The sequence below is a fragment of the Sinohyriopsis cumingii genome, chromosome 9, assembly GCF_028554795.1.
Source record: "Sinohyriopsis cumingii isolate HCF-2022 chromosome 9, ASM2855479v2, whole genome shotgun sequence".
Classification (NCBI taxonomy): Eukaryota; Metazoa; Mollusca; class Bivalvia; order Unionida; family Unionidae; genus Sinohyriopsis; species Sinohyriopsis cumingii.
The window spans coordinates 35,754,778-35,776,007 of NC_142969.1; the positions used below are offsets into that span (position 1 = coordinate 35,754,778).

A 21,230-nucleotide genomic window follows, 5' to 3' on the forward strand; every position below is an offset into this window, starting at 1 on the left:
ATGCATACAGACATGAATACTGAATTTCATTTGCGTACCTTCAGTGCTTCTTGCATAACCATGCTACAAGTTTTAGTGTTTTCAAAACATTAAAACATATCATTTAAAAGTTTTAAATTAAGCAGAACAAAGTAACTAAACATGGTTGTAATGACCTGAAAATCTCATCTGGTCACCAACATATATGCACAAAAACATGACTAACAAAGGACAAGGTGAACATTCAATGAGAAAATATCATTGATAGGGCTCGATCTTTGCCTGAATTACAAATAAGCCAACATTTGTTGCCTATTTATAGTTCTGCAACCTGAGCATAAATCATGTGTGAGCCTGCAAATAATGAATTATCAGATGAAAAAAATCCTACTATATTGCAATATTTTCTCAAGAAATTTTTAGTTATTATAAAACAATATACTGACAAATGTAACCTATCAAGTATGATGAAAACGGTAAAACTACTCAACTTGATTCTGATAAAAAAAAATGAGTGAAAGAGGAAAATAATTTCTTTCTAGGATCTGAATTTCCAGATATATGTGAAACCTTTTGATGAGCTAAGCTAATCTGAACACAAGGCTGATCTATACACAAGGCTGATCTGAACACAAGGCTGACCTAAACACAAGGCTGATCTAAACACAAGGCTGATCTGAACACAAGGTTAATCTGAACACAAGGCTGATCTGAACACAAGGCTAATCTGAACACAAGGCTGATCTGAACACAAGGCTGATCTAAACACAATGCTGATCTGAACACAAGGCTGATCTAAACACAAGGTTGATCTGAACACAAGGCTGATCTGAACACAAGGCTAATCTTAACACAAGGCTCATCTCATGGCCATAAAACCTTGTCAGTAAACTGATAATCACTTCAAGAAGTGTAATCAAAAGATATAATTTTCTTGTAAAGTGAAGTTGAGTACCAACATGATTTATCTTTAAAATGACTGCATTTTTCTTCACATTCCTCTGGAACAAAGTTTTGGGGATACTTTCCTGTGTGTATGTGTGTGTGGTTTGGATTTTTAACATAGCTTTAACAATTTTCCATTCATATCACTATGATGTCTGCAGTGTGGCAGTTTATAGTGATGTCTAGCACTGGGATCATCGTGCCGCAGACATGCAGCATCATGCCCCACCCTGGAGTCACCTTGTCCTGATACCAGGCTGACCAGTCCTAATGCTAACCTCTTAATGCTAAGCACCAAGTGATGCAGCTGCAAGTACCATGTTTATAAGTCTTTGGTATGCCTCGGCCAGGGCTTGAACACATGACTGCCACAATTGAGGCAGATACTCTAACCACTTAGACCACCAGAGTGATGTTTTGTTTTCTTCAGATTTACTTTTGGAGCTTGAAAATAACCTGCCTCTTAAAGGTGAAAACCTTAATAGGTATACTTGCATGTAACTCAAGACTGAATGAAAACTACACAGACATGTGTCAGCAGATCTTGGTCTCTGCAGTTTGTAATGAGTAATCAGTAAAACATACAACGTAACCCATGAACTGCTGGTGTATGATGCAAAGGCAGATCAAGGTCTATGTTTTTTGCAGATGGACTCAACTTATATACAAGTACAGCAGTTTGTAGCTGTTTGATAATTTCTTTATGAATCCCACTAGTTTCTCAAGAATGTTTTGTTGAAGGATAGATAGGCAGGACCAAGCAAGCATTAGGGGCATAAAATATGGAGATCAAGGCATCATTTTAGCAAATTGACCTCAAGTTGGTCATCAACTGCAAAAATATTAGAGTAAATGCTCAGTATGGAAATTTAAACAATTTTATAAACTGCTGGTTAGTTTTTATAGCATAATTAGTTATGAAACTTATATAGATTTTAAAATAAAAATCAAATGTTGTACATGACAATGCACATGAATTGCAGCTCCATTGCAGTTGTGAAGCAGCCATTTCACATTCTTAATAATTAAACACTCAAGGTCATATCATTGAATTCAGGGATAATCAGGTCATCCCATAGTCACCCCAAGTTTTACACAAACCGTGAATTTACACCATAATGATTATAACGATGATGATGATGATGATGTGGAGAGGAGGACAATGGACAAGATGGCTGCCAAAAACATTTGACAATGTTCCCCTGAATATATATATATATATATATATATATATATATATATATATATATATATATATATATATATATATATATATTACTATAACTGCCCAAACACACTATCTCAAAAATTTTGCCAAGATATTTTTATGCCTTAGACTTACATGTATATGTACAGTCAACTTATTTCAGAGAAAAATTGGATCTTTGTAACATGGTAATCAGGCCCCACATCCACCAGAATAAATTCTAAAATTATGTCTAGAATACATGCATATGATTGGTCAATTTTAAAACTGGCTTAATTTTTCACCAATCAGATTACTTTATTTTAGACTTAAAGTTATAAATCAAGTCTAAACTCAAATTCTTGGTTCATATCTTAAGTCTAACCCAGAGGTCTCAAACTCAAACCACTCTGAATGACGCATGAGGGCATTTTTGATGCCCCAAGGGCCACACCACCTTTGTTATCTCTAATGACACATTGTGATGCCAACCATTTTTTGGGCCACATGTTATGGCTTGGCAGGCCATATGTGGGCTGCAGGTTTGAGACCTCTGGTCTAGGCTTTAAAAATGTGTGAAATCCAGGACTAAATTTCTTATTTGCAAGATTTAACCAGTATGTGGATATTAAAATCTATTAAGTCATCATATTTAATAAAAACATAAATACCATTTAAAATGGACTGTTTGAATTCAGGAAGAAGAAAAACTTAAATGTCATCCAATTTAGACTGCTACAATTCAGAATTACAATAAAATCTTAAATATCTTCCAAAAACAACTGTTGGAACTCATAGTTGAGTTCAAATCCGAACTTAAGTTTTGTTGGTTAAATCTAGGCCAGAGGACAGTATTCCAGTTGAAATGATATAATGACACAAATGTTGTAAATTACATAGGAAAAAATTCCCAAAGATTCCTTCTGTTTTGACCCAAGCAACTCATGACCTCTTAAGGGAAAAATAGTATAATTTGTATCTGTCCACCACTTTCCCATGTGATGTAAATATATTCATATCTACTTTTTCACATAATTGATACTATATCTGGTATGCAGAGTTAGAAGTGAAAAATACTGCACTGCTTCAGATGGTGCCCTAATTTTAGGTCATGCCTGCAGTATAGGGCAATAGTGCATCCAAACTGTTCACAGTGCTCATATATACCAGGCTGCTTTCTAGACATACAGTTTTTTCTTCTTGTACTTTTTTCTTTTTTAGTTTATATCTTTTAATAATTGTTCTAGATAGTTTAGCTTCTACTGGCCAAACTAAATATTTCTTGCTCTACTCCTATTATTCCTCATGTGCATTTGTCCATGTTGTTCTTTGTTTTCCCATGAGGAAGGCCTTGCTTTTAAGGTCAAAACACAATAGGTAAACTTTTTTGTCCCTATAATGTTTTCCAACATTTGTGTCAATATATAATATTTGTGCTCTTGATTTGCATTCCCATCTTGGTTCTCTTGAATTTGTTAGGAATTCAGCACCTACCAAAGCCTAGATAATTTGGCTTTGTTGGTGTCTCTTTAATATCGAAACAATATCAGAAGATTAGTTTGCTAAATCCGACCCTTTCTCCTCCACATGCAATGTAAAGTGAGGGCTCTGTTTAATTTATATCCACAGAATAAATGACTCTGTTTAAATATTTTAGAAGGATGGACACCATTCTCCAATATTACCTCTCCATATTGTCATGTTACCTAGATCCAAACAGAAAGCAAAACCGTAACCTCAATGACTCCTACTGAAACTACTTCAAATTCTGAAATACAAACTACTTCAATCTTTCTATGTGATGACATTCGTGAGGCTTTTGAGAGATTCAGATGATGGCAAATAGTAAATATGGTTTCATTAATTCTTTGATCATACCAGCAGAACTGAAGTGCAATAACAAACATCATTGAGAAGTCATATAAATCAGTCATATAAGTCAGGTAAATAATGTGGAGCTCTTCACAGGTCTTTTGAATCAATTCATGTACCAGCATGGAGTCTGTTATAGATCTTTGTGTGAGTTTAGTACACATCACTTTGTACTGATATGTTTGATCTTGCCTAGCAGTATAAGACCAGCTAATGTGAAAGTCTCTTAGTGCACACCTCCATAGAAAGAATGCCTGGTCATTAAGGATGTCACCATTCACAAATACCTTTCCTTGAAGTACCTTTGCTCAATGCACTTTCCTGCATATCATACATGAGGCTACTGGTACAGAGTTGTCAAGGGTACTTAGGTGTCAGGAGTGAGATCATCTTCAGGGGTCAGCAGCTCTGAAGGTAATTTATTTTTAGCTATCAGTCCCAAATGACAAATAAGCGAGATGGATTTGTAACTGCCTTAAAACCAAAGACAGCCAGTTTCCAAAGACAAAGCATGAAGCTATAGTTTCATCTTCCTGCAAATGCCAAGGCGAGTAAAACCAATGTGTGTAAAGTCCCAGAAGGAAGCCTCAGTCAATGGTTAATATGGGAGCTTTGTTAAAGACCATAAAATACAACTCAGAGACAGATTTGATCTGGACATAAGAGTGTGGGAGACAGGTCTCTGAAGTAAAGAATACTAATCAGACTGACAAGATGCAAATCTGAACCAACTGTTGTGCCTGAGAAAATTTTAAGTGAGTTGGAAATAGCAGCTCTATAGCCCTTGATAGCCAATATTGAAAATATTTTGTTCTCGAAATGAAATAATGGAAAATCAAGAACGGAACTTAAACAGAAGAGCACAGCTAGGATCAACTGGTTTCCAACTAAACCAATCACAAAAGACTCTCCACCTGGCATCATACACCTTGGATGTAGTATTTCTCCTGAACTGAATGATGCAACTGGCAACCCAACCTGAAAACTTGTTCTGGTGTATAGATTACATGAGACAAGCCAAGGGTGAAGGGGGATATTGTGAGAGTTATTGTGAAAAATGGAGCCCTTGAGTTGTGACAAAAGATTTCTCCTCTGAGATAGAAACCTGGGTTGAACTATCAGCAGCTCTAGACAATGAGGTATTTTTGATGAGGATTAAATAATGGGGGGTGTAAATAAGCATCCTTAGGATCCATCTTATGAATGCATTGCATTTTTGGATGGAGGATATGGTCCCCAAGTTAAAAGATTCCTCCAGAAGAAACCAGTGAGGGGTGAGATGGATGATGAAATGGAATTCCCCACTTTTCTTGATGACCTGGAATATTTGTTATCATATCGTGGGAAACAGTGTTCAGAACCCTCTCAATTGTCCCTTTTGTTAAAATGGTGTCCATTAATTCCTTTAATTTCACCAGATTGGATTGGTGCAAATTAATATGGGGATCCTTGACAGAGGGGATTGTCTATGAAAAGGAGGATCAGAGAAATTTCTCCTTGGGGTCTTCATTGGCTGTACTTGGACCCAATGATTATAGAGGAGCAAGGTTTAAACTGAGTTTGCAGACTGGATGCAGCTGTAGCTGTTTAAAGAACTTTGCAGATGACCGCTAAGGGCTACTTGCATTACAAGCTTCCAGGTCAATTGTGATGGGCCAGGAGCAGTTTGTTAGTATCTGTACTAGTGATCCTTCAAATGTTAGGGGCCGCTCATCAGTTACCCAGTATTACGTACTTTTGAGTGACATATGTAAGGTGAAGTTGTTTGCATTTGAAACATGCACAATGGAGAGAATGTTGACATACCTCTGTGCTACATTAATGGAATGTGGATGATATTTCTTTGGATATTGTACTTTTGGAAATTGTACATGATCAAAGCACACTGCTAACTAAAATGACTGCTCCCTTGTGCTAAAAAAATCAGTCTGAATTAGTCTAAAGTACACTATCCATAGCAGCTATTAAAATAGGGAAAATGAATTTTGCCAGAGTAGACAATACCAGCTTCTGAAAGTGCAATAAATGAATAACCAAATATATAAAATGTAGAAAAAAGTTATTGGCTCTTTTTTATACAATTTACCTCTAAGTTCAGGAAATGAAAATGACCAAGTGGAGCTAGCACTTTTTTTGAAATGTGCACATCTGGAGTAAGGCCAAGCTGTATACTCTGTAAACCTTATTACACCCATCAATCATAAACCAAAATAAAGGGAATTAAAGATTCTTTGAATTATACCTAAGATATACAAGGTCTTTTTTAAATAGCAAGTATAACCAGTGAGGAAAGCCAGGGAAATTCTTTTTCTTTAAAATTCTAACCCTATGCAAAATGCAAAACTGTAGGGTGCCACCTTAAACAAATATAAAAATGTATGCAATTATTTTTTTAATTTTCATATAATTAGGTATGATGTTCTGAATAAAATGGTACATTCATATTGATGTTAAGCATGAAAATAAGCTAGTTATGCTCATTCTGCTCTTGCTTACATAACTTGCCATGAGGCATGTTTGTGTGAGTAGTGCTTTAATTATGAGGAAATTAGAAGTCTTAGAATATAGGAATAGAGTCAACTTAAATTTAAAACTGTTGCAATAAGTAAAAGAAATATATAGTGAAAATGTTTCTTTTCATTTATTTGCAATGAAACAAAAAAATAAATGCTGAGAAAGCAAATTCGCTTCTTCCATATTAAACAATAGGCAAATAGTTTACACTTTGACCTTTGACCTTTATGATCCTGATCTGTTCTAGCCCTTTTCAAACTGTTAAATTTGTTGTTGATATATCAGAAATAATTCTGGCTAGTTTCATGTTCCTGTCATTCAGCATAACATTGGTTGCTATGTTCACAAAATGTAATGTGCATTTTTAAAATAGCTCATTTCTTATCATAGGGGAGGGGCTGGACTTGTCAGAGACTCTGACACTCATAAATACTGTTCTGTGGGGGAAATACAGGAGAATTATTGAAAAGGACTGTTTTGATGCTTGTGACTTAAATGTTTCAGCCATACAATCAAAATTAAATCATACAATAATAATACCTATGTTCTCTTTAAAGGGGGGCTCACCAGTTATTATGTACTTTTGAGAGAGTGACATATATAAGGTAAAGTTGTTTGCATTTAAAATGTGCACAGTGGAGAGAATGTTGACATACCTCTATGCTATATTAATGTAATGTGGATGATATTTCTTTGGATATTGTACTTTTGGAAATTGTACATGATTTAAGCACACTGCTAACTAAAATGACTGCTCCCTTGTACTAAAAAAATCAGTCTGAATTAGTCTAAAGTACACTATCCATAGCAGCTATTAAAATAGGGAAAATGAATTTTGCCAGACTAGACAATACTAGCTTCTGAAAGTGCAATGAATGAATTACCAAATATATAAAATGTAAAAAAAGATTATTGGCTCTTTTTCATACAATTTACCTCTGAAGTTCAGGAAGTGAAAATGACCAAGTGGAGCTAGCACTTTCTTGAAATGTGCACATCTGGAGTAAGGCCAAGCTGTATACTCTATAACCCATATTACACCCATCAATCATACAACAAAATAAAGGGAATTAAAGGTTCTTTGAATTATACCTAAGATATACAAGGTCTCTTTTAAACAGCAAGTATAACCAGTGAGGAAATCCAGGGAAATTCTTTTTCTTTAAAATTCTAACCCTATGCAAAATGTGAATATGTAGAGTGCCACCTTAGGAATCCTCAGTAGGAATGGGTCCTCCAAAAAGACTCTTGGCTTCCGAAGAAGATGTCCTGAGAAGATCTTCACTATGGCTGATTAAGGCCATAAAGGAGTCTATTGCAATATCAGAGTGGATGTGCAGAGGATAAAGATATTAACAGTGCATGCTGAGAGGATCTAGCCATGACTTCCTGTACACACTACAATGCAGCTAGGTTCAGAGAAGTCTCCTTCAGCATACTAAATGAAGAAGCTGAAAAGGAGATGGCATGGAAAGCTATGGTAACTAACAACTGTGCTTTTCTTCTGTTCAATAGCTTTGATACTTTTGATAGGAAGATAGGCTCTGGCTCTGAGAGAAATTCCCACTTGAGATGATCTGGTATGTAATTGGAGAGGTTTAATAGGTCACTTTGTGGAATGTACCCAGTAACTAGAGGGTAAGACCATAGAGGGATCACCCTCTAAATTGGCTGAGCAATATCCTAGCCTGCAGAAAACCTCTGAGAGATTTCTTCAATTATGGATAAATGAGGAAGTAGCAGGAGATATGATTGAGTTTGGATCCATGAGCTCTTTTTCAAGCTTGAAAGAATCTTTTAGACTAAGCATAAGTCTGCAGTTATGAGGCAGTAAATGAAATTTTAAAGGACCTTATCAAAGGACCAAATCTCAGTTGTTAATCCGGTTGAGAGGAAATACTAGGCCTGATAGCAGGCATCAATGGGACAGCTTTCACAATGAACTCATTAAAGTTGATGAGGATAGAAAGAGCATCACTATTGTCTAGTCATAAGAGTTGATGAGGATAGAAAGAGCATCACTATTGTCTAATCATTAGAGTTGACGAAGATAGAAAGAGCATCACTATTGTCTAGTACACTATGTGCAGAGGAATTGTTGGGCCTTACTATGTTCATTGGTGGTGGCAGGGACATAGAAGCACTCTGCACCATGGCCCCTAACTCCACATGGTGATTAGGAGCTCTGTGTGTATTAGAAGCTCCTGTGGGAAGACAAGACCTTGGGTCTTTCCTGGATGATATAGATGATGACATGTCTTGAGACATCCTGGCTGATCCCACCTGAAGAGGGTCTGGTCACTAATGAGCTGCATCAACTCTATCTGTGTCCAGGGTCCAGTTCTCCTTTGATGAGTAAATTACCAATTCCCTTGTGGTGAAAGGCTGTAAGGATTCATAACGATAATAGGAAGGGGGAAATACTGACCCAATCGTCTTACCTAGTCAGAATCTCATATGCAGATTCCAATTTCTGCATAGGATATTATGGTAAGAGTGGAAGAGGTGGGAACTCAGTATAAACCTCATCCACATACTGACAGTCCTCTGTATGATGACCAATGAACAGTGATCTGTGATTAGCAGGTGTGACTGGTGTGATCTGATTGGTCACTGGGACAAACTGACTTGTAGCCAGCAACCAGTCACCTGATATAATGACCAGTAACCAGGATGAACTGATTGGTGGCTGGCGACTAGTCACCAGACATTACCCAGTGACTAGACTGGTCAATGACTTGTCAGGTGACATAGATATATTGGAACTTTGTTCATTTAATCCATCACTGTGATGACTGCAATGCTGCTCCTCCCAATAGAGAGGACACAATGCGCTACTCAGGAAGTGATGGGTGCATTGCTACTTCCTCCTTGCAGAAGGGTGCAAAACACTGCTAAGATATGATGGGTGCAGTGCATATCCCACCTCAAGGAAGAATGCAACACTCTGATTTCAAGAAGTGTTTAACTGCTCCTCCCTTGTTGAGGGAGGACATGTACTTCTTGAATGCTGAGGTCCCCTATTTGTCTCTGGAAAAGACTGTCCCATAATATGCTGTGATGACCTGAAGAGTAATGGATATGCAAGAGAGGAACCTGAGAATTATGAGGAGGTGGGGAGGGAAGTTTCCTCCACCCTATATGCATCTGGAATCAGTGAGATTCCAGACTTCATATTGCCATAATTTACAAAATTTACAGTGGTTTTTCCATGTGCACTTTAACAAATGGCCACACTTCCCCACAGGTTGTCTCTACAATTTTCTCTGAAATAACTTTTCCTACAAGACAGCAATGAATAATGACATTATGTACACAATGTCACGTGTGATTTACTCACATGTTGATATATGCTGTGTGCTATATACACCCCAGTGTATGCACAAGGTCAACAATGAAAACCACATCTCATATTCTCTTCTGCAGTAAGTTACCACTCCAGTGGCCTTGTGGTTAGAGCATCTGCCTCAGATGCAGGAGGTTGTGGGTTCAAACCCCAGCCGAGTCATACCAAAAACTTATAAAAATGGTACCAACAGCTGCCTTGCTAGGTGCTCAGAATTAAGAGGTTAGTGTTAGTACTGGTTCTCCTGGTGTCAGAATAATGTGACTGGGTTGGACATGATGTTACATGTCTGCAGCATGATGTCCCTATGCTAGATATCACTATAAACTGCCACACTGCAGACATCATAGTGATATCACTGATTTTTTTTTAAAAAGCTATGTTAAAAATCCAAATCGCACACATATACACACTCTTCTGAAGTAGATGTAAGACATTAAATTTTTTAAACTTTATTAAGGAAGCATGTTGCAAAAATACAAATAAATATAAATATTTATCAAAATGTAACAATGTATTTAAACACCAAATTTGATACTTCACGGGGGTGGGACCTGGAATGTGAGCATAACTATGGAAAGGAATAAATGTAACAATGAGATGTTAAAATTTGTTGAAGTAAAGACACCAATGGAGTAAAACACCAGCAACAAACATTCTTCTGTGGTCACCACTTTGACACTCTTTCATTAATGTGGCATCATAAAAAATGGTTTTGTCAGATGGGCATGCAAAATACATGACTGGACCATATCCTACTGACAATTCTCCACTCTAAGGGAAGATGTATTTACATCAAATAGATGAGGCATTTGTCACAAAAATGAGTAAGCTATGCAATAACGATGGGTTATGTGTTACTACTGTCAAAATTATTATTTAATGTTCCGTTGTACTGCATCCATCCTAGGTTTATACTAATGTAGAATTAGAGAGATCACAATTTAGCCACTGTTAATATTCAGTCCCTACCAATTCAAATGTTCAGCGCAGGTAAATAACTGGAAGTCTTGGAATCCCGTCATAATTTAAATTTATATAGAAGTATTACTGTAACACATATGACCAAAGAAAAGAAATGACATTAATTATGTTGATTAATAATAAAATTGTACCAAAAAACAAAAGGAAGGCTGAGTTTACATTTTGAAAAAAACATTATCTGATGAATTTAACACTATGTGCAAAAGAAATGCTATAAAAAACATACCAGAAGTAACTTATATATAAAATTAGGTCACAGCAAATTGGGGGTCTCATTACACATGGCTCATGGACCACATGAGGTCCATGGAGTTATTTACTGTGGCCTGCAATGACACCTGGAATTTGTGCAATAATTAATAAGGCAAATTTTTCTTCACAGCCAGACAGTTTTGATTTAAAAAAATATTGTTCCTTTAAACAGCAAATAATATTAAATCTTCTTTTTGTATGGATTTTCCTGAAACATAAATTCACCTTTTTTGGGACTGCAACTTTACAGCAGTTTTTGAATGATTTAAGCCAGCGGATTAGAAACAAAATTGTCTGCATACTTTTTCACTTACAGGAATGATTGTTGGTATTTTAGAAGAAGGCATTAATTAGGAATGTTATATTGTTGTTATCTAAAAGATACTTGTACAATATACACCATGAAAGAATTAAAACCTCAATCCCTACCTTTATTTAAATTTGTTTTAAAATGATACAACACTTATTAGATGGAACTAGCCAAAAGAAATAATAAACCGGAACATTTTGAAACTTACTTGCAGTCATTTATTAATTTAGTTGTATAGTAGTCAATTTCATCTCTTGTTTGAAATGTTTTGGATATATTTATGAAAATCAGTCGATTAATCTACAATCTTGAATTATCTCATAGTTATAGTTTTGTACATATCATTTGGAACTAGTTTATAAGATTCATATGTATACCTATTATATACATTATACTCTTACAATACTCCTGTCTCTTAATTTCTTACTGCTTCAGTGGCCTAGTGGTTAGAGTATCCGCCTCGGAAGTGGGAGGATGTGGGTTCAATCCCCGGCTGAGTCATACTAAAGACTTACAAAAATGGTACTAACAGCTGCCTTGCTTGGCGCTCAGCATTAAGAAGTTAGAGTTAGGACTGGTTGGCCAGGTGTCAGGATAATGTGACTGGGTGACCGACATCATGCTACATGTCTGCAGCATGATGCCCCAGTGCTAGATATCACTATAAACTGCCACATTGCAGACATCATAGCGATATGACTGAAACATTGTTAAAGCTACATTAAAAATCCAAATCACGCACACACTCTTAATCTCTTCTGCCCCACACTTCTTTAACTTCTCTTACTTTCATCTTATTGTACTTTTTTCTTCTTCAGGCTATCCTCTTTCTTCTTGTACCTATACCCCATTTTAATAGCTCAAAATATAGATATTTTGTAGGATTTAATTACAGAAGACAAAACTTAGAAAATGAATTGTAAGGTAGTCTGTGGGATGGTTCACTGACCCATGGCTACCTATGTATAGGGAATATTTATTTTAAAAAAATTTAAAAAATCCATTACAAATGGATTTTTTTAAAACTATTACATTGCTTACATTACAAATGGATTTTTTTTATTGTTTCATTGTTTACTTCTTGTTTCCAGCATTTCAACTGGCTACCTTTTATATGAGCAACTTTCACTGCATGAAAAAGTTTCAGTGATGCTGTGCTTGATCCAATGTACTAGCCCTCATTTTGCCCAAATGGTGACTTGAGTTTGCAGACCCTGCAGTAAACTATTATAAGCAATGACATGCATACAAATATTCCAGAATTATTCATGTTTACTCATTCCAGTTCTGTAAAATGTCCTGAAAGAAGGACTCTACAAATATAAAATTACTTGAAGATTTAGTGTGGAAATAATAAATGCATAATTTATGAAAAGCTGACAATTCATTTTTGACATTTCACTTGTTGAAATAAAGACATCATTAAATAAAGGGAATCATACCTTACAAATATTCATATTTCAAATTCAACATAAGTCAGACAGTTATAAATTATAATAAATCAAATACCATCATTGAATGGTCCTAAACCAAATATATACAAATCACATTTAAAGAAATAAATAATAATAAGAGAATAAATACAATCAACTACACACAGTTCAAGAATTACCATCTGTTGACAATCTATTTTTGACATTTCACATGATAAAATCTCCCTTTCTTACACTGTCATTAGTATATCACTGAATAATTTGCTCACTTGAAAGGACATTTTGTTGAATGGTGATGATACTTTTTCACTCCTCACTTTCAGCACATACCAGCTTCTGTCAGTGTTAACAGCTGTGCTCCAAGATTTATCATTAACATTAACTTTTACTAAGTTTCACAATTTGATATCCTGCATAAATTTAAGCTAAAAATATTATGGAGTGCTTTAAATGTTATGACATCCTTTTGAAGCAAACTAGACAAATAAGCAGTTTCCAAAAACAAGACACAAATTTTCAGTAATTAAATTAATTGGCAGCTCTGTAGAAACAATAAGGTATCATTTTCATTAAGTGTTACAGAAGAACCTATTTTACATAGATCTATATGAAAGTTCATGCATATCAGTAATTTTAATAATTTAATTCAAATTCATAATTATATCCCTTTTGAAACACTTTACAAACATATGGCAGTGAAAAGGAGCAATACCCTTGATTCAGTATTCAATCTGTACATTGTATAGTTCATCATAAAGCAATAAAAGGATCATTCATACTTTCTATTTATGATATGCAAATTGTCCTGTTAGTTTAAAGAGGTTGAATAATTCACTGGCAATAAATGATTCAATCTTATCTAAACAGTGTTAGAATTATGGACACTGAATAAAGAAAACTTTTTCAGAGGACAGATATAAAAGCTTTGCATGATAAACCTTTTAGTGATAAAAGATTTCACTAAAGAATAAATGGATTTTACAAATAGCATCTATTATATATGCAGTAAATTTGAGCAAGTACAGTACATATATATAACCTATATGTTGACAACTGTATTTATGGCTGAAAAAATGTACACTATCAACGAAGCTGTACCATATTCCTCTTTTAGTCTGATGATTCAAAATCAGAACTGTAAATCCTTGTGTAAAAAATTATGTTAAAATTTTGCATACTGTACCAATTACAAGTATTTGTAAAGTACAACAGGATGATTACATTACACAGCTGTTTTAAAACAAGCCTTTGTGTTTAGCATTAAGATAATGACCTCAAGCCAATTTTACAGAGAGATACAATTTTTAATTGAAGATTGACTCAAGTTGAGAAGATTTATGAAAGTTAGACGAGGCCTGCAGTTCATAAATCTTCAGCTTGCAATACATTGTAACCAATCAAACAGGATGTCACTTTCACAAAGGCCAATTTCTTACTGGCTGATAATGGAAACTTCATCTCAGACTCTCAGTTTTATGATCTCCAGACCTGATCTACCAACACGTTATGTGCCAGATGTGTAAGGTCTACAATATGTTAGCATGAACCCTAAAGTCCTATGGCAAACATTATAGAACCTGAAACCTCAGCACAATTTTTTACATTACCTTGTACAGTACACACTCACTATAACAATGTGCATAAAAGTGAACCATCTTAATAGGCAAAATCAAATAATACTGATGGATGGATTTTATACATAATATTAACATTCAATTATTAAATGAGATCCATTTCCATATCTGCTTTATAAAAGGTACTATCTTATACGGGGATGCCTTATCATGAAGAAGTACTGTACATAAACAATATTGTACACTGTACTATATAATATATGCAGTGTCCTTTACTGGATATAAAGCTACTTTCCAAATTTTGTTTCTTGGTTTTTTGTCAAGAAATTCCTACTAAAAGTTTGACCTTCGAGACTGATTCATTTATCATGCTTAAAAGGTATAAATAATATATTCTTCAAACAGTTCAAACTTGTATTCATGCATCATTATACATTATGTGAGAAGAGAAGTGTTTGAATATAAATGTTCTTTTCTGTCAAAAATGTGATTTTGTTTAATTTGTCATGGTTTACATGTGTACTTCCATTAAACAGACAAGGAAGGAATGTCCAAGATAACTTAAGTAAAGAGTTATCGCTCCCTTTATATCTCCCTCTCTCTCCTATCTTTTATTTACACCACTGAACTAGGATTAATGAGATATTAATATCACTGTTGTAATAAAATCCATTTTGGTGATTTGTAATATCTGTAATGAAAATGATGATAAAATAGTGTCATAACATATGATCCATTTGCACCAGAAACAATAAAATATTTTAAATGAGTTATTTAATATTTTAATGTTTCATCACAAGTCCTGTATGAAATTTAATATAAAAAACTTACTACATTTTTAAAATAATGTTGTTTACAAAATAAAAAATAAAAAAATATATATCACAAAATAAAATCAAACATTTTCTTTACTTATTGATCAGTTCTACCACTAATTTAAATTAAGATAACATACTGTATTTGTCTAATTTTTTTCAACAAATTAATGGTACCTTTACTGGACATTATTTTATGTTTAATTAAACCCTGCCCCAAGATAATTTTCTATGGGTATCAATGATCAACAGTTACATTCCATGGCTATAACTCCATTAAAGTTTCAACAGAAATGGTGTTGGTAACTCGAAGACATTGTTGTCAAAACAAAATTTAAAATGTTTTCTTGGAACACCGATGTACCACTACAGCATCAGAAACCTGAACTACTACAAAACTCAACCAAGGTGTGATGGTCAAAAAAATGGGCCTTCAGATGTATGGATGGACCTTAAGGTGGACAGATAACTGGACAAGATGACTACTATATGCTGTACCACTTTCATGTTGGAAAAATAATATAATTGCTTTTTGTTTTAGGTCCTTTATGCAGTGCTTAATATTATATATTTCTCAAAAACACTATTAATTATAAAAAATATGAATACTATAAATATATATATATATATATATATATATATATATATATATATATATATATATATATATATATATATATATATATAGATAAGTCTTTTATTGGGGGGAGTATATTCCTTTTACTAAAATTTGAGTCACATGAATGATATAATTAAATTTTCAGAGAAAAAATATACATTGGGAATATCTACACCCTTGAAAATAATTAATCAGTGATTTCTAAGCAAACCAACATTTCTGCCTCAAATTTGCACAAATTACTAGAATTTGACAACGTGAAGAATAATCAGCAGGTGTTATTGTCTGGATTTCTTGTTAAATTATGCAAAATGCAATTATTTTACAAGAGAAAATAGTTCAGTTACTTTATGTATCAGCAATTTGTATATATATATATATATCTATATCTATATATATATATATATATATATATATATATATATATATCACCATCAACATTAACTCATAGAATACTTTCCCTGACAAAGTCATATATTCAACATCCAAGAATTCAAGAATGAATCACTAATAATCATACTGTTTCTTTTATTCCAAAACAGCTTTATTATTAAAAGAACCAAAATAATGAATTATAAAATGGTAGATTCACTTTAAATATAATTAAAAAATATCAAAACAAGGTCGTGACATGGAGGGTAAATGAAATTATGTACACATTTTTTAAGCATGAGATAGATAAATGGACTTGATTATCTCCCATTACATCTGTCATGCCTAGTTATCTTCCAGCACAGTATCAACAGAGTTATCTTTCTTGTAAACAGTCAAAACATTTATTTCACGTATAATTTGAAAATATAATGCTGCAAAGAAAAATGTTTTATGACCCAAAATACTGAATGATTTCAATCTTATTTCATTCCCTATCAAACACTGAAAAATGAATTAAACAGTAAGCACATGAAACTTAATTACAAGGAAGCACTGGCATTTCACAGAGACAACTCAAATTAAAAACCCAATCAGTAACATGTATAAGTATACACTTCAATTTCAATTCCTCTGAAATATTTAGAATAATATTTATGATTTCTCTAAATTGTTATTAATATAATAAAGACAAATCTATGGTAATTAAATTGTAGTATTAAAAACCACATCAGATTTGGAAAATACTATTGACAGAAAGTATTGACAATTAAACAGAATTTAGAAGGGCTGTATTGATAATACAAAATAAACATCAAATAAAGAAAACTGAACACTTGCTGCACACTGAACCATGCACCTCAATAAGTTCTAATGGTAAATTTGCATAAAAGTATTTGCAGACTTGCAAACAAGAATATATATATATATATATATATATATATATATATATATATATATATATATATATATATATATAGAGAGAGAGAGAGAGAGAGAGAGAGAGAGAGAGAGAGAGATTTGTCACAGAATAATTAATATTTTCGGATAACTCCCCAACCCCAACCCCATTGGTTATAAATAGTTTTATTGAATATTCATAACTTATTAAAGATTTAATCAGATTTTGTTATATTCAGATCATCTTTTATATTAAACTCGATTAGGGGATGATATGCCGTAGCTCTCAAACAATGTTTGCACTTTATATCACACACTGGCACTGGCTTACAAATAAGTCTATTAAAAAAAAAAAATCAAATTAGCCTCAAAACAACGTTTGCATTCGTAAATATGAGTGACAATATTTAATAATGAAGAAATTATGAGATAGTTTCCATCACGCTTTTTATCAGCCTTGTTGGATTTCTGTAATTATAATCGCATTTTTCTCATATTAAATTTGTTGCCATCAAAGATAGTTGACATTGGCTCCTACGTAAGTGATAGACAGATCGTGTTGCAAATGTATATTTAGGTCTACATACTGTCATATTCGAAAGACAATAGTCCGTCATTCATGCCACGGCTCATTTTTGGCCCTACCACAGTCTCTTAAGGATTGACAGCTCCAATCGGGTATGCAGAACATGTAAACATTTCACTTGACACTTGCCCCGGCGATTTGTTGAAGTTATTGTCATGGAGCGTATAATGAGGTCACATGGTGAAACAGGAAGTTCGTAAGGGAGAAAATGTTTAATTTCTGATTGTTTTTTTTCCAGTAATGCATCGATTGAAATAGTTATATTCGTAATATAATAAGTTATAACAGAATGTGTTTATATAATGTTGACTAAAAATTATAGCCATGAACCTAAAGACATTTAAGACAATATGATATATTTTCCCTTTCGACACTAAAAGATTGACCTACCGGAAGCAATTCCTTTACAACCCTGCGCGAAAAGAAATACCTATCAGTTTTGAGGGACATATAATCGCTGGTATAGAAACAACTGTAGAAACAGGAAATGGCAGAAACAGATGCAGTGATATTGGTAACATTGCTTTTCATTAAAATGCAATAGAATATTCTGAGAAAGTATTATTTCAAAGTTGACATCATAATATCGATAATTGGTACAGCTCCCTCATCCTATAGGCGTCGTTCAGTAACTTGTTTCCGAGGATGAATCAATATAGACACATTTTTCAAAATGTGATATATCTTCTTAAAATCGATTTCACTGTAACAAATCGGTTAACGAGTTGGTCGTCTGATAATGCCAACGAGATTATGCAAGAGTCAGATCTTATTATTACATATTTGTAAAGAAGCAAGATATTGAATCTGTTAAGTACAAGTCACATTGGTCATGTATGCACATTTACTAATTTTAACAGAAATATAAATGTTCTTTTAAAATTTAACACTAGCTTTCTTTAACCAAAGCCAATTCAGTCATGATTATTGAATGCTTTGCACCTTAACTGTCATCAAGAAACTTCCAGACGAATATTATCTCTCACTATGGGCTTTACAATGGTGGCCATGTACTAAACTTGGGTAAAAATAAGAGTGCTTCTAGTGGAATCATCACAATCGATGGTAGTACAAATTTGTTTATCAATATGCGTAGATTTCATTGTGACATCACAGCACGAGACATTCAATCAGGATTGTATTAGATCACACCTTTCGGTTCATTTCATCAAAAAATGTTTACGTACTTTAGCATTGATTTTGCCATATGCATATCTCGGGGTTCCTAAATAATGACATTCAAAAAGAATATGGATGTATACAAATCCAAATGAACCGAATACTTGCCACTTAAAGGTATGTAGAATCAAATTCTACAAAATGACACCCATCACTGAAATAGTCTGTGTTTAATGCTTACATGACCTATGTGACTTGTACTATAGCAAAAGACTTAATAAGAATCAAAATAAGAAGGACGTTAATGTTGTTGGTTTCTGGTTGCTTTCGCAATTGACAGGTGTTGACTTACAAACTTCGTACACAATTTATTACTTTTCACCGTAACACCTGGTTTTGTCTAAACACTAGTCTGGTTGAGATTGACTTTCATGCTGATGTTGGTGTGCCCATTATCACAGACAATCCTGGCCCTCTTCCACATCACAGGTGGTTACATATGCATTGGTTTTATTCTCTCATATAAGTTTTTGTTTTTGGAGGGTAGAGGTGACAGAATGAGAGCCACTGAAACAGCATCCAATTTTCAAACTGATTTGCAATTTGTGCAGCAAATACATCAAGATCCTGCAACATTAGGACAAGTAACTGCCATTGTTACTTGTCCAAATGTTTTCATATACCATTATCCATCGTAAATGTCCACTAATTAACGCTTTTAAACCTATTCATTTGAACAACTACAGCAATATTTGTCCAGAGGTCTCACTAGGATGTTTAAAACTAGGAGTCCAGGACTCCCATTTTGGTAAAAATTGGAGTCCCACCGTCAAAAGTTGCAGTCCCTTCTTTCCTACAGAATCAACACAGACATGAATGCATCTGTTTTTAGATAGAGAGGTTTTCATAATGTAATCACTCACTTTAATACAGCTTCATTACAACAGTCCATTGACATGATCACAAATTTATGGTTTATTTATTTGTCTATGTCCTTGTAGTAATTTTATGCAATGGTTAAGTAGTACCTGATTTGCTGTTTTTCCCCCGTATTTTCGCAAATACGCATCAAATCGGAAAACAGCTTAGACCTTAAAGAGTATCTCGCGAATTCTACAACATACTATTGTCCCATACATTTCTGACCTACATAATTTGCATTTTAAAGTTAAATCTTTAACAAAATAATACCGTAGCTTTGCTTTCAATGATTTGTATATTTTTCTCAAAATATTTGCCTGATGATTTACGAAAACAGACAATCTAATAAACTGGTATTCCCAGACTTAGCTAAAGTCTGCCATTTTTCCCCATTAGGCCTACTGGTTCACTTACAGTTTCAAACTAATTTTATGATGAAATAGTGTACAAGAGGCAGTTAATATACAGTGGAGCCTCATTAATCCGGACTTCATTTATCCGGAAACCTCGCTATCCGGACATAATTCAACGGGAACGGAATTCCTAAACGTTAATTTGCTCCGTTAATCAAGAAATCTGTGTTCCAGATCCAGAAATCAAAATTGGGAACCAAAGTGTAAAATTACTTTAAAACTTGTATTGATAATCCGGAAATAATCTGTCCAAAAATAAGAAAAATAGAAAAATCATGTATGAAAATACAGTCAGTCAGATAATACAGATTCACCTACGCAAATTTGGAGGTGTGCCAATGTATCAATCTCTGATTGTTAAAATTCTAGTGGTATGTTAAAGTTATCCATTAATCACGTGATCATGTGTCTGAAAAAATTAGGTAGTGTGACCATGTTGTAACCAGCGATTGTATAAACAATGTCTGTTTTAGCTAGTCGCCGACGGGGGTGTTAATAATTAAATAATCACACTGGGATCAAATTGTCCACGCTTTTTGACATAACATATGGTAAATAAATTAAGTGTGTTATTAAGCCTCTTTTTTGTTTACCAATTGTATGTAACAATCATAGTTTATTGATGGCTGTACAAATACAGTTAATTGATTTAAGCTGTGGACAGTATAGGGCTTCATATCAGAATAAAATGTGGACGTCAATTATCAGCTCATTAGCAACAATAACAGCTGTAAAATACGACTAATAGAAACAACTGCATTTCATTAGCTTACCGTAACATGAGATATCAGTTTGTATTCATTATACATTTTACATATATTATGGCGACACCATCAAGCAAGGGTAGACGAGTAGAGATGCTGGCCAGCATAAAAAAGATTTGCCAGCACAAAGATCACCCAAAAGCTACCATTCAAGATATACACCAGCATATTATGGCTTATTCATCCTTAGTCACTGGCATGTCGACAGTTGTGGACATCATAAAAAAAAACACGGGCAAATGATTTTCCATACCTGCCGACTCAGCAGACCTAACTCGCGCTCGCCACGCCAAATATCAACAAGTCAGTGATGCCCGTCTTCTTTT

At 34.0% G+C, this 21,230-nt stretch overlaps 2 protein-coding genes across 14 annotated transcripts in view; one reads left to right on the forward strand and one right to left on the reverse strand.

The window, feature by feature from the left end:
* LOC149791548 (uncharacterized) overlaps positions 1–17,843 on the reverse strand; it is a 162,620-nt gene extending 144,777 nt beyond the window's left edge. For 12 of the 13 annotated variants that reach the window (XM_089970076.1, XM_089970079.1, XM_089970075.1 and 9 more), the window contains exon 1: positions 17,689–17,836. In XM_089970076.1, coding sequence (XP_089826202.1) covers positions 17,689–17,734 — 46 coding nt within the window. In that variant the 5' untranslated portion in view covers positions 17,735–17,836. Of the gene's footprint in view, positions 1–17,688 lie in introns of all 13 variants that reach the window. The other variant, XM_089970077.1, reaches the window with a different exon arrangement.
* Positions 17,844–18,081: 238 nt separating this feature from the next.
* Positions 18,082–21,230, forward strand: part of LOC149791549 (tetratricopeptide repeat protein 21B-like) — a 104,195-nt gene continuing 101,046 nt past the window's right edge. The window contains exon 1 of the mRNA XM_089970086.1: positions 18,082–18,201. Within this exon, the coding sequence (XP_089826212.1) occupies positions 18,175–18,201 (27 nt within the window). The 5' untranslated portion in view covers positions 18,082–18,174. The remainder of the gene's footprint in view (positions 18,202–21,230) is intronic.